Source organism: Eutrigla gurnardus (assembly GCF_963514095.1).
Source record: "Eutrigla gurnardus genome assembly, chromosome: 8".
In the NCBI taxonomy this organism is placed as follows: Eukaryota; Metazoa; Chordata; class Actinopteri; order Perciformes; family Triglidae; genus Eutrigla; species Eutrigla gurnardus.
In genome coordinates this window covers 17,693,807-17,708,561 of record NC_139922.1, presented here as the reverse complement: position 1 = coordinate 17,708,561, position 14,755 = coordinate 17,693,807, and the positions used below count along the sequence as shown (strand labels likewise).

General features: G+C 43.7%; 3 protein-coding genes across 5 annotated transcripts; 2 read left to right on the top strand and 1 right to left on the bottom strand.

The window, feature by feature from the left end:
* Nucleotides 1–564: 564 nt before the first annotated feature.
* naa80 (N-alpha-acetyltransferase 80, NatH catalytic subunit) lies at nt 565–8,072 on the top strand. Its single transcript, XM_084014772.1, has 2 exons — nt 565–1,081; nt 7,123–8,072. The coding sequence occupies exons 1-2, from the start codon at nt 1,032–1,034 to the stop codon at nt 8,066–8,068; spliced, it is 996 nt and encodes a 331-aa protein (XP_083870898.1). The 5' UTR covers nt 565–1,031; the 3' UTR covers nt 8,069–8,072.
* On the top strand, nt 3,261–11,028 carry hyal3 (hyaluronidase 3). The gene is made up of 7 exons (XM_084014771.1): nt 3,261–3,379; nt 8,565–8,857; nt 9,386–9,821; nt 9,922–10,069; nt 10,187–10,313; nt 10,427–10,516; nt 10,607–11,028. Exons 2-7 carry the CDS (start codon nt 8,597–8,599, stop codon nt 10,874–10,876), a joined length of 1,332 nt encoding a protein of 443 aa, XP_083870897.1. The 5' UTR covers nt 3,261–3,379; nt 8,565–8,596; the 3' UTR covers nt 10,877–11,028.
* A 287-nt stretch (nt 11,029–11,315) lies between these two features.
* Nucleotides 11,316–14,169, bottom strand: LOC311016821 (uncharacterized protein). Of its 3 annotated transcripts, XM_084014775.1 has the most exons (5): nt 14,033–14,169; nt 13,658–13,703; nt 12,982–13,124; nt 11,885–12,103; nt 11,316–11,700 (listed from the first exon to the last, which is right to left on the bottom strand). In XM_084014775.1, the coding sequence occupies exons 3-5, from the start codon at nt 13,112–13,114 to the stop codon at nt 11,567–11,569; spliced, it is 486 nt and encodes a 161-aa protein (XP_083870901.1). In that variant the 5' UTR covers nt 13,115–13,124; nt 13,658–13,703; nt 14,033–14,169; the 3' UTR covers nt 11,316–11,566. The 3 variants fall into 3 exon arrangements, with proteins under 3 accessions (XP_083870901.1, XP_083870900.1, XP_083870899.1); XM_084014774.1 differs by lacking the exon at nt 13,658–13,703 and having other exon boundaries at nt 11,317–11,700; XM_084014773.1 differs by lacking the exon at nt 13,658–13,703 and having other exon boundaries at nt 11,317–11,700; nt 12,982–13,251; nt 14,033–14,163.
* Between the last annotated feature and the right edge of the window lie 586 nt (nt 14,170–14,755).

Sequence of the window (14,755 nt, the reverse complement as noted above, 5' to 3'; positions counted from 1 at the left end):
ACATTGAGCTTGTTCTGACCCTTTTTCGTACCGCGATTTTATCACGCGAGATTACGCGCGAGGTTTTGACTGGTCCGGATGTGCATTGTATAATATGTAATGAGGCGCGCGTTGATTCGCCGCAGGAAGGACAGAGCCGGGGGGGCTTGCCTGCATGCAGACTCCAAAACATAATGGCGGCGCTTCGGCGATTTCAGGTAGCGGACGGGGCGGGGTTGGGTGGTGAAAGAGGGGTGGGCTTATGCAAGTAGCCGCCACGGTGACGTCACCGAAGGCGCAGAATCAAAATCTCGTGCTTTAGGAATGCACACCCTTGTGTGCTATTCCTGTTCGGAAAAAGAGCAGAAGCGAAAAAACGGCGCCACTTTCAAACTCCAGCCTTTCAGGCAAGTTTCAACTGAGGTCAAACACAGATATGCATGTTTTAACAAGAGAAATTGCGATTTCCAGGTGATGACTCCTTTAACTATTCATTGACTGGCAGAGGTGATGACTGAACTCAATGACGATTCAAATGCAACAGTTTTTGGTGCCATTTAAGCAAATATCCTGTGTGTGTTACAGTTGTTATTGGTGTTGGTCTATTTAAGACAAATACACTGTTAGTTATGCAGTTTCATTTTGTTCAACCATGTCCTCCTAATTTTTCAGAATTTCTCAAAGCAATTTATATAAGGTTTTGCAATTGCTGGGCGGAGCAGCAGCTGATGAAGTATTTACTGTAGATTACTGTTATAAACCAGTTACACGAATGAGTCCCATACAGTGATCCAGTATGACCACCATAGCTATATCGTATTTACTGTAATTTATTATGTTTTAGTACAAGTAACCGGTAGGAAGCCTTATTTTATGTAATACCGCTCCCATCCGCAGGGTGGCAGACATGACCGGTTAGACCAGTGAGAAGATCAGCCGCATCATTTCCTCCTGCACAAACTGACCCTGGACCAGACATCATTCACGCTCATCAGCTGTGGTCCGGCGTTGCAAGAATGTAAAGCCGACCACGGATCAGCTGTCAGACAAACATGAGCACGCCGGAGGACGAGCACTGGCGACGAGCCGCGAGACTAGAGATGTAGGTAACGTTACGGTGTGGTGGGAACGTAGAAATGGGATATTTGAATGTTAAAAGTAGAGTTGTTGTCCGCTACTGAACAATAAACGCGTGGTTACTTCTAATATCTAACAAATCCACTGCATGCACTAATACAGCTGACAGTAAGCTAATGAGTTAGTCTAGCTAGCATGCAGCGCTGACTGCCAACTGTCATTTTTTAAGTCTTACCTTACATGGAAGTGGATGCCAAGAAGGGAACGGGAGGGCGGGAGTGTCCAAAATAAAGTTCAAGCCCACAAGTCAAGTCGGTACATGTATTTGACCGCATAAACACGGTTATACGGCTTTGTCTTCGTTTACTTTGGAGCACGCCAACACAGGACTCCTGGCTGAGGCTGTACGCGTTCATTATTTAGCCGTATTATAGATAATATAGTATTCGTGTGCATTGCTCACGTTTGTGTAACGTCACCACATGGTTTTATTTTACTGTGTGTATATATAGTGGGCGTTCTTACAATGAAAGTTGTTTGGAAAGCAATTATGCGTACAGTAGATGACGAAGACTCGCTGGATCAAGAGCAAACCTGATTAATGAGCTCGCGTGTAGAAATGAAAGTCTCCTACTATTAAAAAAAACAAACAAACAGTTTTACCGAGTAAAATGCAATACATTCTGAATATGCGGCTCCTGCTTTGAAAGAAAAAACACGAGAAAGGAATGTGACAGTGTTTCAAACACACTAGCTTAGATGAAAACTAATTTTCGCCGAGGCGGAAGGTTGGTCTCTTGATTCATTTAGTCTTTGAAAACGTTTATTGCGCCTGCGCACAGTTTTAGCCCACAAGTGAGAAAGTTAGCGCTATCGTTACGGTATAAACACTTTCACATCCCCTAATTAGTCCAAACATCACCCAATCATCATTTGTATCCACAATAAATATAATTAACACTATAATAAACAAAATAAAACATGTTAAAAAGGTAGAGGCGTGGCCGTGGTCGCCGTGTTCCCATAATGCATAGCGTGCGTGTAGAAATTACCGTATATTCTATTACTATACTATTATTTACACGTATATTTCACTCAAACGCGTTTCGGTACGATTGGTAGACGATAGAAACGCGCTGTATTTCTGTCTGGCTCTATTTCATTGATGTGGGCAGCTAAACGTATATTCACGTACCGTAACAGAGGAAGGTATGACGATGAATGGGGTGTGCCACCTGTAGGTCTGTTCGGTACACTCTAGTTTCTCTTCAGATCGTATAAATCTTTCGCCTTTTACTAAAGATTTCCGTGGAGAGGAACAAAAACAGTTTCAACCAATTTTTTGATGCCCTGCTTTATTGCGGGGCTGCCTCTTTCTGTCAAATAATAATTATAATATATATATATATATATTTGTGCGTGTTTTGTGTTGTTAATGTGGTCTTTCGTTCACATGGTATGGTAATGAATAGATCAAATCACATGCACTTAAATGAAGTATGTTCAGAATCAGCAGTAACACTTTGTCAGAGGTTTCTACAAAATAGTCACATTTTCATTCACATTGATCATTTATTTTTTTCGATAAGAAAAGCTTAAAAATATATTAGGTTTCATTGGAAAACAGAATGATCCTGCAAAATGTGAGCATGGAGTAAATATTGACACAACAAGGCTACCCCCAGGGAGAAGACAAATAGAAAACACATTAAATTGGAACTTTATATACTTTTTTTTATATTATTATTGATGTCTGGAACCAATTGTAGTTTTTCCATGCTGGCAGCACATAATGTGAGTCAGTGCCTCGCTCAAGAACAAAAGGCCTTTTTCACTGTGGGCATTGTGACATTCTCACAGTAGGAAAAGCATAGCTGAACCTTAAATAATACTTTAATAATGCAGTGATGGCTGAATTCCATTTAGGTGCTGGCTTACAGCGACACTTTAACACAGTAGTTACACCTGTGCTTTCCTTCTCTCCCATAAGACAAAATCGAAACAGTTATTAAGTGTCATTAATGAATGCTGGTAAAAAAAACTTTACTGTAAACACCCTTTAAAAGAGGAAATAAAGTCCTACTGATATGTCATTAATAGTGATGCTCATAATCTCTAAGGAAATGTGCAGTGTTGTTGATAGGCTGACAAGTCACTGTGTGTGTGTGTGTGTGTGTGTGTGTGTGCCAGTTTCCTGTCGCGTCTTTTGAACATCCGTTTAGGAGCATGTTGTGAGGATGTTAAATTGCAGTAGTAGGCAGTAATACATCCATAGCTGTCATAGTTCCCCAGTCAGACGTTTGGCTTCAGCTTTTCTCTCTTGGTGAGTTTTTTTTTTTTTTTTTTTTTTCATGGGTTTTTTCTTAGATTTTATTTCTGCAGTGTAAAATAAATACCAGACCAATTGAACCGCAGCCATTTCTCTGAACATTTTTCAATTGCGTTGTTTCTTAATTGAACATTTACGAAGTCTGAAAATAGTTGTTTTTTTCTTCACAGCACTTTAAGACAAACTCAACTGTGCTTCTGCCTCTTTAATATGATTTTAAAGCCTGATAGATTGAGCGTCACATGGAGAGAAAAATGCTGCATGAATTGTACTCGTAAACAGAGTTACTGCGATTCAGAGTTTACACTGAGGATTGTTTTTGTGTACTAAAATCAAGAAAATAAGTTACAATAGATTATTTATTTGCCTGAATAATTTGCAAAACATGCAACAGAAACCATGTATACTTCATAGATGTCTTATCTGCATTGCAGTTCAGCTTTCTCAAGAAACCCTGTGGTAAGAGGTGTTAAGATAAAAGTCTACTTCCCTGTTATGGCTAGACTTTTATCTTGACATCTACAGTTTGAGCCAGTCAGTCACAGCGAACATGATGCTGAACATTGAATCAGGCATCTGTCCTCAACCTTCCAGCATCCTGCAGTTGCAAGTACAATTCTGCACAGCAAGCTGCTGTGCAACCACTTCCATCACCATGTGATTAGACATTAATGCGTATCAACTCAGTCAGTGAGGCAGAATTTGAACATACACAGCATGTACACAATCTGATAAAATATGCAGGAAGAACATTTTTCTGCTAAGATGAGAGGTGCGAATTTATCTTGAAGTTGGTCCTAAAAACAACTGTGGTTCAGAGTAGAGGGAAGCTGTGGGCGGACGTTAATGAATCAGCACACACAGAGATGTAGGCGTGTGTGTTCCCTGACACACAAGAGCCATGTCAGGCTATAAAACAGTGTTGCATCGGTGGGGAAAGGCTTTATCCTCTGTATGGTGGTCGTTGCAGGACAGCTCTATATGACCAGACGTGGTTTGACTTCTACCAGACTCAGATTTACATTCTCAGCATCTGCTGGGTGCTGCTTTCTTGTTCACTGTTTATGATTAGTGCTGCCAAGATGAGTTAAATGTTCATTAATAATGCACCCAGTGTTTAGTACTAGTTTATTCACCTTGGGAGTAGAGCTGAAATGATTACTCAACAATTATTTTCATAATTGATTCATTTAAGTCATTTTTTAAAAGGGGAAAGGAGCAAAAAAAAACCTTGTTGTTCATCTTTAGCAATATATGAATGACTATCTTTGTGTTTTAAATGGAGAAAAAGCAATTAAACATGTCGAGGCGGAAGGTTAGTCTCTTGAGTCATTTAGTCTTTGAAAACGCTTATTGCGCATGCGCACAGTTTTAGCCCACAAGTAAGAAAGTTAGCGCTATCGTTACGGTATAAACACTTTCACATCCCTAATTAGTCCAAACATCACCCAATCATCATTTGTATCCACAAGAAATATAGTTAACAATATAATAAACAAAATAAAACATAAGGTAAAAAGTTAAAAAGGTAGAGGCGTGACCGTGGTCGCCGTGTTCCCATAATGCATAGCGTGCGTGTAGAAATTACCGTATATTCTTAACTATTTACACGTATATTTCACTCCAACGCGTTTCGGTACGATTGGTAGACGATAGAAACGCGCTGTCTTTCTGTCTGGCTCTATTTCATTGATGTGGGCAGCTAAACGTATATTCACGTACCGTAACAGAGGAAGGTATGACGATGAATGGGGTGTGCCACCTGTAGATCTGTTCGGTACACTCTAGTTTCTCTTCAGATCGTATAAATCTTTCGCCTTTTACTAAAGATTTCCGTGGAGAGGAACAAAAAGAGTTTCAACTAATTTTTTGATGCCCTGCTTTATTGCGGGGCTTCCTAAAGTGTTAAATAATAATTATAATATATATATATGTATGTATATATATATATTTCTGTGTATTTTGTGTTATTAATGTGGTCTTTCGTTCACATGGTGTGGTAATGAATAGATCAAATCACATGCATTTAAAAAAGTATGTTCGGAATCAGCAGTAACACTTTATCAGAGGTTTCTACAAAATAGTCACATTTTCATTCAAATTTATCATTTATTTTTTTCGATAAGAAAAGCTTAAAAATATATTAGGTTTCATTGGAAAACAAAATGATCCTCTATGATCCTGTAAAATGTGAGCATGGAGTAAATATTGACACAACAAGGCTACCCCCAGGGAGAAGACAAATAGAAAACACATTAAATTGGAACTTTATATACTTTTTTATATTATTATTGATGTCTGGAGCCAATAGTAGTTTTTTCATGCTGGCATCACATAATGTGAGTCAGTGCCTCGCTCAAGAACAAAAGGCCTTTTTCACTGTGGGCATTGTGACATTCTCACAGTAGGAAAAGCACAGCTGAACCTTAAATAATACTTTAATAATGCAATGATGGCTGAATTCCATGTGTTTTAAATGGAGAAAAAGCAATTAAACATGTCAATTTGGTAATTAATTGTCAGATTAATCAATTAAAAGAATAGTTAGTTGCAGTCCAGCTTTAGAGTTCTGTGGCATGCAGGCGGCAACCATCGGTTCTGAAAAGTGAAGCTTAAACTTGCATTCTCTCTACTGGCCATCAGGGGGCGACTCCTCAGAGTAAATTATGCACCCAGTTAGAGTAAAATAGACGATAAAGCTGTGTATGCTTTACGGCGTGTCTCCCTTGTGATTGGTAGGTCGCTACCGCGGACTTGCTAACCGTCGCTACCATAGATTCCAAGATGGCGACGGCCAAAATGCCAAGCGTCCACTTCTTATAGTCTATGATTGCATGTTGACCTGAAGGTCGGTGTTATGACTGAAGGTTGCTCTGTAGTCACACCCGGATGACTCACTCCTGACCACTGACCCCTTCGCCTATATCCACCAGTGTCCATGAGCAAGGCACATAACTCCCAATACTCCAGCAGTCTGTCACAGAAAGAGGAGGACAGTAAAGGTTACAGTGGAAACAGGGAGTATAGACAGAGATTAGAGGGAGATCAACACTCTGGTTTAATCCCCCTGCATGTGTCTCGTCTTACAGCTAAAGTCCGTCAGGACCCTGGATGATGACACATCTGATCCAAGATGATGCCAGTCTGGTCAATCTGTCAGGTTTATAACAGAAAGGATATCATGTTGGGCTGAGTGAATAGATAGTGTGTGTGTGTGTGTGTGTGTGTGTGTGTGTGTGTGTAGCGTTTTCCCGTCGTTTAGGACACCAGAAACCCCGTTTGAAAAGGACATGCACTTTCCAAAAAATATGTGGCAGACAAATGGTTAACCATCTGTGAATCAAACTTTTACCAAAGCAAGTCGGAAGAAGAGCAAAAACGTGTTTTCTATAGAGAAAAGCCGCCAATGCCGTTCTCTGCCCTTCTTTAAATGAAGAAGTACTTTCCAGTTCTAATATAAGACAACTCTATTGTAGCAACCGCGAGTCTCGCAGGATCTCGTGACATCACAAGAATCCAGCTGCCGTGCAAGGCAAGCTCAGAGTATGATGAATCAGACCTCCTCTAGACCTCTTTCTGACTCAGACTAGACTTGTTGAGTGATATGAAGTGTGATGTGATCAGACTAACCACAGCACTGAGGAACTGCATGTTGAAGGCACTAACATCAACGTTTTTCACACTTAGCCGTAGGAGTTGAATGGAGACTGACTTTAGTTAAACCCTCGCTGCCACAGGTCTGAACCGTTAACATCAACAAACTCTGAACCGGAGTCCGGGCGGGAGCCGAGCGATGACCTGCACCCCACCTCAACATCAGACCGTCGGACACTTTATGTTGAGGAGGTCTGTGAGATCTCAGCGTTGGATGGAGGAGTAAAAGACTCGGGACCACCAGAGAAGATCCATGTGGTTCCGATCCACCGACGCCCAGACCTGCTGGTTCGCTGCGCGGACCTGGTCAACTCCGAGTGGCAGAGGAGCCAGGCCGCCCGGGTTCACTCTCTCCAGAAGTCCTGTCCAGAGTTCCCCATCTGCCTGGTTCTCCTGCAGGGCCACAGAGAGATGGAGCGGCTGCTCGGCCACGCCCGGCTGTCCCGGGTCGTAGGTCACAGCAGCGGCCTGTTTGTGGAGTCGGTGGTGGTGTCCAGCGCGGAGCGGGGGAAGGGCTACGGCCGGACGCTGATGGAGGAGACCGAGCGCTATGCTAAAAGCAGAGGGCTCAAGCGCCTGTACCTGACGACTCACGACAAGCAGCACTTCTACGCCCACCTCGGCTACGTGCTGTCGATGCCGGTGCAGAGCGCGGGCGCCATGGCGGCGTTTGTTCCCATGGAGATGCTGTTGAGGTTTTCCAGAATGCCGAGTGACGAGGAGAACACAAAGAAACAAACACAGACAAAGATGGATGCTCAAGGGGGGGTTTCTGTTGTGGCGTCAGCTCCACCTGCCAGTATACATCCTCCTCCACCTCCTTCCATCCCTGCTCCTCCTCTTCCTCCTCCACCTGCTTCCATCCCTGCTCCTCCTCTTCCTCCACCACCTCCTTCCATCCCTCCTCCTCCTCTTCCTCCACCACCTCCTTCCATCCCTCCTCCTCCTCCTGTAGTTCAGACTCTGACTGAAACACCCCACAGAGACGCCAAAGGAGTCCCCGTCTATTGGATGCACAAAGACATTTGACAAACAAACAGACTATTAATTGTCTCTCAGACACACAGACAACAAGTAATGGAGGACATCCAGAGTGAGGAAAACGTTTGAGAGACAGAAAGTCAAGATGTGGAAGCTGGAAGCCTCCGGGTTACATACAGAGACTTTTCTGTTTAGTAAGAGACTCTTTTTGTCCAGCAGTAACATGCTTGAAATTAAAGTGCCAAGAACCAAAGCCTTGTGAAAGTTGTTTTATATTGATGAAACAGATGCATCTTTCATCATAACTTATGAAACATAATGGAAATAAAGAGATTTTTTAACATATTCTTTGTCTCGTCATGTTTATTACCCGTCACAGTTTTAAATCATCAGATATAAACATGCAGGGTGTTACAAACAACCTGTTATCCCTCTTTTAACTCTTGTGTGTATTTAAGTCCCCCGACGACAGTGTGTACTCATTAATCTTAGTCTTCTCCGATGCAGACAAGTTCCTCATTAATAAATGTCTCTCTCCTGTCAGGAAGGAAAGGACGCGTCGGTGGGTGAGCAGTCATGGTTCTGCCTCACCTCTCTCTTCCCTTCCTCCTGCTCTTCCTCACTCCCGTTCTCTGCACCTCTCTGTCACCAACCCCCACCCCTGGAGAGGTCCTCCCCGACACCCCCCTGCCCGTAGCAGGTCCGATCCTGCAGGACTGGCCCTTCGTCGTGGTGTGGAACATGCCGACGGCACAGTGTCACCAACGCTACAACGTCTCCCTGGACTTGGGCCACTTTGATATCGTGCAGAACCAACAGCAAAGCTTCCAGGGACAGGTGACTGAAGTGCAGTGTCACAGATGGGGTGTGAAACTTAACTGGTCCTAGTGGCAACAAAAAAAGAAAACATATATTCACAATATAATTTGAGAAACATGCATTTGTCCCAACATTCCAATAACAACTCCACAACAACGGACAAATATCCACCTTCTAAATGGATTATAGCTTTTATGTTCACAAATAACATACGCAGGCGTCTCTGTCAACCCGTATTCCAGTATTCACTAAATATTGGGCTTTTTAGACTCCAGCCGTTTTGCTACATTATTAGCTAGTCGCTAACATATGCTGTTTGATACTGCGCAGGAAGTGCATTGTGGGAAGTTCACAGATCTTTGTTTGCAGAAAAAAGTTACTAACAGGGTTGGCGAGGGTGAAACCAACACAAATAATAAGAGTGCCATAAAAACAACAAGCTAAAAGAGGCTAAAATATGTTTACAAAGGTTGAGTAGAAGGTCAAAATAATATAAATAATAGTAGAAACCTGAAAATCAGTATATGTCACCTTTACGTTTTCCAGAAAATGACCATCTTCTACCGTGACCGTCTGGGGAAATATCCATACATCTCACAAGATGGCAGGAAGGTAAACGGAGGGATACCGCAGCTCAGCGACCTCGCGGCTCACCTCTCCCTTGCCGTGACCCAGATGTCCGGCTTGCTGCAGCCAAACTTCACCGGTATAGCCGTCGTCGACTGGGAAGAGTGGCGGCCGTTGTGGAAGGGAAACTTTGGAAACAAGAGTGAGTATCAGACGCTGTCCAAGCTGCTGGTGAGACGGGAGAAGCCAGATTTGTCAGAGAGGGCCACGACCAAATTGGCAAGGCAAACGTTCGAGGCGAGCGCTCGGCAGTTCATGGAGGAGACGCTGCAGTCGGCAGTCGGACATCATCCCAAAGGAGCCTGGGGGTTTTATGGTTATCCTGACTGCTTCAATGAGGAGAAGAGAGAGACAGGTAGCTTGGTTGATGGGTCATGGACTCCATTGTAGATACTTTGTTTTGACCAAGAAAGGGAATATAGACTATAACATTCATGTATGATGTGTGTGATCAGATAAAAGCTACACAGGACGCTGCCACAGGGGAGCCAAAAGGCAAAATGACCGGCTGTTCTGGCTCTGGCGTCGGTCCACCGCTCTCTATCCCAGCATCTACCTGCCTCAAGGGCTGGCAGGAACCACGGATGCAGCTCTGCTGGTCAGGTACAGAGAACACCAAGAAACGTCCAAGAAATGGATGAATATGACTGTTACATAAACGCTTTGTGCACAGGATGTTACTGATGGATATTATTCTCATGGATATTCTTCTTCCCTCAGATACAGACTGCTGGAGGCTTTGAGGGTGGCGTCAGTTTGGCGCCGTGGCAACAACACCGGTCATGCCACACCGGTCGTTCCCTACGCCAGGCTCGCATTCACCAACACTTTCACTTTTCTCAATAAGGTGGGAATTGTTGCAAGTCATGAAAAGCACACACACACATGCAAACACATACCAACTGTGAGTGTGTGTGTGGGTGTGTGTGTGTGTGTGTGTGTGTGTGTGTGCGTGTGCAGACGGACCTGGTGCACACACTGGGGGAGAGTGCGGCGCTGGGAGCTGCTGGCGTGGTGCTGTGGGGACAGGTGCAGTTTGCCAAATCTAAGGTGAGTAATGTTTGTGAGAAAGTAAGTGATATGTGTGTGTGTGTGTGTGTGTGTGTGTGTGTGACCGTCCTCCGTTCTCCCACGCTCCAGCATCAGTGCAACCTTCTCCGGGACTACATACACGATGTGTTGGGTCCCTTCGTCCAATCGCTGAGGTCTGACGCGAAGCGCTGCAGCCTCCAACTTTGCCACGGCAACGGACGCTGCGCCAGGCGACACCCCAAGTCTGGTCACATGTTCTCCTCGGGTCCAGCTATGACCTCTGACCCTAAGAAAGGCAAACCTTTTCACCGCCACTTCATGTGCCAGTGCTACCCCGGCTGGAGCGGGCAGAAATGTGAGGAGGAAGAAGAAGCATGAAATCAGATGGGCCAGCATGTTACCCAAACATAGTAGTCATGTCACAATTAAGGGTGACGGTCAATTAAAACAAATACATAAGAGAATTTTCTTTATTGCACATTTTTTCACATTATTTCACATTAAAAAAATTCATGAAAATTAAATTGGATTTTCATTTTGTTCTCCTGACGTACAAATACTTCAGAGCTAGCTAGTGAGGTGTATATTGTTAAATAGGTGTACAGTATGAACGGGGATGTGATCTAGAAGGCATTTCTCATTTCAGCTCGACTACCTAATTATTACATGTATTTACTATTACTATATTTATGTTTTTAATCAATCTCTACAGTTGTTACTGGAGCCACTTTCCCAGCTGTGATCGTCACATCTCCTTTTCACCGCAGTGAACTTTTTGCAGCACAAAACACAACAAAATGTAACGGCTAGATCTGAGGATATAAACATTGGTTTAGACTTGGTGTGACACAATAGCAACACTTTAAAGTCACTCAATATTTTTTTTATCAAATAATAGTGAATCTTCAGTTCGCTTAATATTATGAGATGTGCTCTGTTTCATACAGTTACCAGGGGAGGGAATTATTTCAGAAACCAGCTTGCATTTAATCTTGAAAACACAGACACAGTTTAGGACAACTCAACTGAAAAACTGCCCAATGTGTTTTTTTGCCTACATGTGCATGTTTATTTTCCTCTCGTGGACGTCAGGTTGTGTCTCAGTGCCTGCAGCTCTTGGATCAGCAGTGATAGCTCTGTGGCTGCAGTCTCTTTCTCCCTCACCGCCTCAGTCAACATCCTGATGGCGTCGCCCTGCTGGACTGGAGGCAAGAAGGCAGACTGTCAGCTGGTCTGTCTAAGGTTACAGACATGTTTTTTTAAAAACTGATTACATGACATGTCTTGGATAGAAATGTATGTAGGAAATGTATAGATCTAGAAAATACAAGACATCAAGGAAACACCAGGGGAAACAAATGAAAATGAATGATTATTGTATCTCACCTAAAAAGTAGAAGATGAGCAACACTGTCAGCAGAAGCAGAGTGATGATAGCACAGCCCATGGCATAGGCCCGCGACGAGCTGGGCGTCAACATATCCTGTAGGCGACTCTGCCATTTGCTGTTGACCGAGTGGCCTCTCTGGTTGACAGCTGTCATGTCACTTGTGCAGAGATTTCCATTGGAGGAGGGAGAGAAAGCAGGACGAGGAGGCCTGCTCCCTGGAATCACAGACAGCGAATCAATGTCACGGTGTGTGTACATTTCTAGCTGCTTTGAGGTGTGTGTTTAACTGCGAGTGCACAAAGTGTGTGTGTGTGTTGTGTGTGTGTGTGTGTGTCGCTGCATTTGGGGTGTGTGTTTACCTTTGTGGCTGTGTTCGGGGTGTGTGTGTATGTGTACCATGTGACTGTGTTCAGGGTGTGTGTGTACCGTTGTGGCTGTTTTTGGGGGGTGTGTGTGTACCTTTGTGGCTTTGCGTGTGTATATTTGTGGCTGTGTGTGTGTCTGGCTTTGTGGCTGTGTTCAGGGTGTGTGCATGTACCTTTGTGGCTGTGTTCAGGGTGTGTGCGTGTACCTTTGTGGCGGTGTTCAGGGTGTGTGCGTGTACCTTTGTGGCGGTGTTCAGGGTGTGTGCGTGTACCTTTGTGGCGGTGTTCAGGGTGTGTGTACCTTTGTGGCTGTGTTCAGGTTGTGTGTGTACCTTTGTGGCGGTGTTCAGGGTGTCTGCGTGTACCTTTGTGGCGGTGTTCAGGGTGTGTGTACCTTTGTGGCTGTGTTCAGGTTGTGTGTGTACCTTTGTGGTTGTGTGTGTGTGTACCTTTGTGGCTGTGTTCAGGGTGTGTGTGTACCTTTGTGGTTGTGTGTGTATCTTTGTAGTTGTGTGTGTATCTTTGTGGCTGTGCGTGTACCTTTGTGGCTGTGTTCAGGATGTGTGTGTGCCTTTGTGGCTGTGTGTGTGTGTGTACATTTGTGGTTATGTGTGTGTACCTTTGTGGTTGTGTGTGTGTGCCTTTGTGGCTCTGTTCAGGGTTTGTATGTGTACCTTTGTGGTTGTGTGTGTGTGTGTGTGTGTGTGTGTGTGTGTGTGTGTGTGTACCTTTGTGGCAGTGTTCAGGGTGTGTTCGGTGGAGATCGTTGATTGAATCCACAGAATGGAGCTCGATCTCGGTCAGATCTCGGTCGCTGACCCTGTAGAACTGAGGAGTGGTCTGGGAGGAAGGCCTCGACATCTCGCCTCCTCTTCAGGGAGTTTCGAGGACAGGCGTTTCAAGATGGAAGTCCACAAATCAACACCTTCTTTTTCTTCAACAACTGGAAGCTATATAATCTTCCTAAAGGTGTGCCATGCAGCTTTCCACAGTATTAGCTTCCAAAGGCCAAAACAAGAAAAACACTTACACTGAGAGTGTATGTATTTGGCTCTAAATAACGTTACTGGCTGTTGACTTTGTTTGCTTCGTTTGCAATTGAAATGCCAAATTTATGATATAGCATTATTTTTTATGTTTGGACTATTTCTAATTTGCCATTCCAAGACTGAGAGGCAAAGTAATTAGAAGGATTGAGGGATTTATTAAGAACTGGTAGCTTTATATAGTGTGTAAACAATACACAGCCAACCCTGTGAAATGCATCTCATGTCTAAATAATTATTTGTTAGATAGCAGACACCGCTGGCGTTACAGCAGATACTTTGTGTCTGCGTTTACTTTCATCACAGTAATAAAGAGAATTGTTTGTTCTGTTTGGATCTAGTTAAATCTAAATCTTACATGTCATGTTGGTTACGAATAGAGATGAGAATGTGATGGTTCGGTTCTGGAAGCGAATGGGAAACGAATGTGAGAATATTCTGTTGTTAACATTAAAATAGAGCAGTAGTTCGGTCTGTAAGAACTTGGTTTCCATTTGAAGACAAAATAAACAGGTCATGTGAATAGCTGATTTATTAGAGATAGTTGTCAAACCCATAAACTCATGTTGCTGGAATTCAATCAAGTACCAAAGGACAGGCTCATGACTCCTGAACAAATGAGTGGATGATTAACTATCTGGTTTACAGGCTACTTTACTGCACCCAGAGTCACCAAACCAGATCTGTTTGATTGGATAAAATGGGTCTAAAGTATACTGTTCGTCCTACTTACCATCTGTCACCACAAACTGAGAGACACATTAAATATCCACGCAGGTAATCCAAGGTGACGAGGGTAATCCAGAAAAATCCTTGGTGTATGAAAGCAGAAGGAAACCTTGGGTTTTGCCTCGGGGTCCAGCTCCTCACCAGCGTGTATGTGTCACTGAACGACTCCAGGACGCCCCAGCGCTACCCTCTCCTACCAAGAATGTTTGTGTGTGTGTCCATGTTCTGATTTAGCCCACCCCGCCAGAGACATGCTCACACACACACACCCAACCCTGCAGGCCTCAAATAGCAGCAGGCATGGGGGTATTATTAGTCTCTTAGGCCAAAGGATGACTCAGTGATCGAGATGGAGGGCATGATGGGGTACAAAGGGTCAGGTCTGTCTACACACACACATACAATGTCTTGATTTCCCTGGGATGGAAATAAGATCCATCTCTTAGACATATCATTTCCAATGTATTAAGATAAAATTTGTAGTTTGCACAGAACAGCATGGAGAGGTCGCTGAAATGATGATAATCCGTCCTATTGATGTCAAGAAGTCTTATCTAACAAAAGCGGGTCAGAGAAGACAACAAAGTCAATGTGCAGACAGCAAGAATCTGTGTTAGTGACTTCCATTAGACGTAGCCACCTGTAGGACTGTGGAGTACCTTCCCAACACATTATTTACCAATAATGATGTAATAATAGTGCAGCCTATAGTGCCAAGTATAAAAAG

Bases quoted from the DNA above. Each gene is read 5' to 3' on its own strand.
- naa80 (XM_084014772.1), top strand. From the start codon at position 1,032: ATGAGCACGCCGGAGGACGAGCACTGGCGACGAGCCGCGAGACTAGAG. The intron at 1,082-7,122 runs GTAGGTAACGTT...TCGCTGCCACAG, and splicing joins CGAGCCGCGAGACTAGAGAT to GTCTGAACCGTTAACATCAA.
- hyal3 (XM_084014771.1), top strand. From the start codon at position 8,597: ATGGTTCTGCCTCACCTCTCTCTTCCCTTCCTCCTGCTCTTCCTCACT. The intron at 10,314-10,426 runs GTGGGAATTGTT...GTGCGTGTGCAG, and splicing joins CTTTCACTTTTCTCAATAAG to ACGGACCTGGTGCACACACT. The intron at 10,517-10,606 runs GTGAGTAATGTT...CCCACGCTCCAG, and splicing joins TGCAGTTTGCCAAATCTAAG to CATCAGTGCAACCTTCTCCG.
- LOC311016821 (XM_084014775.1), bottom strand. From the start codon at position 13,114: ATGTCGAGGCCTTCCTCCCAGACCACTCCTCAGTTCTACAGGGTCAGC. The intron at 12,104-12,981 runs GTACACACACAC...CTGTGATTCCAG, and splicing joins CCCTGAACACTGCCACAAAG to GGAGCAGGCCTCCTCGTCCT. The intron at 11,701-11,884 runs GTGAGATACAAT...TCTTGCCTCCAG, and splicing joins GCTCATCTTCTACTTTTTAG to TCCAGCAGGGCGACGCCATC.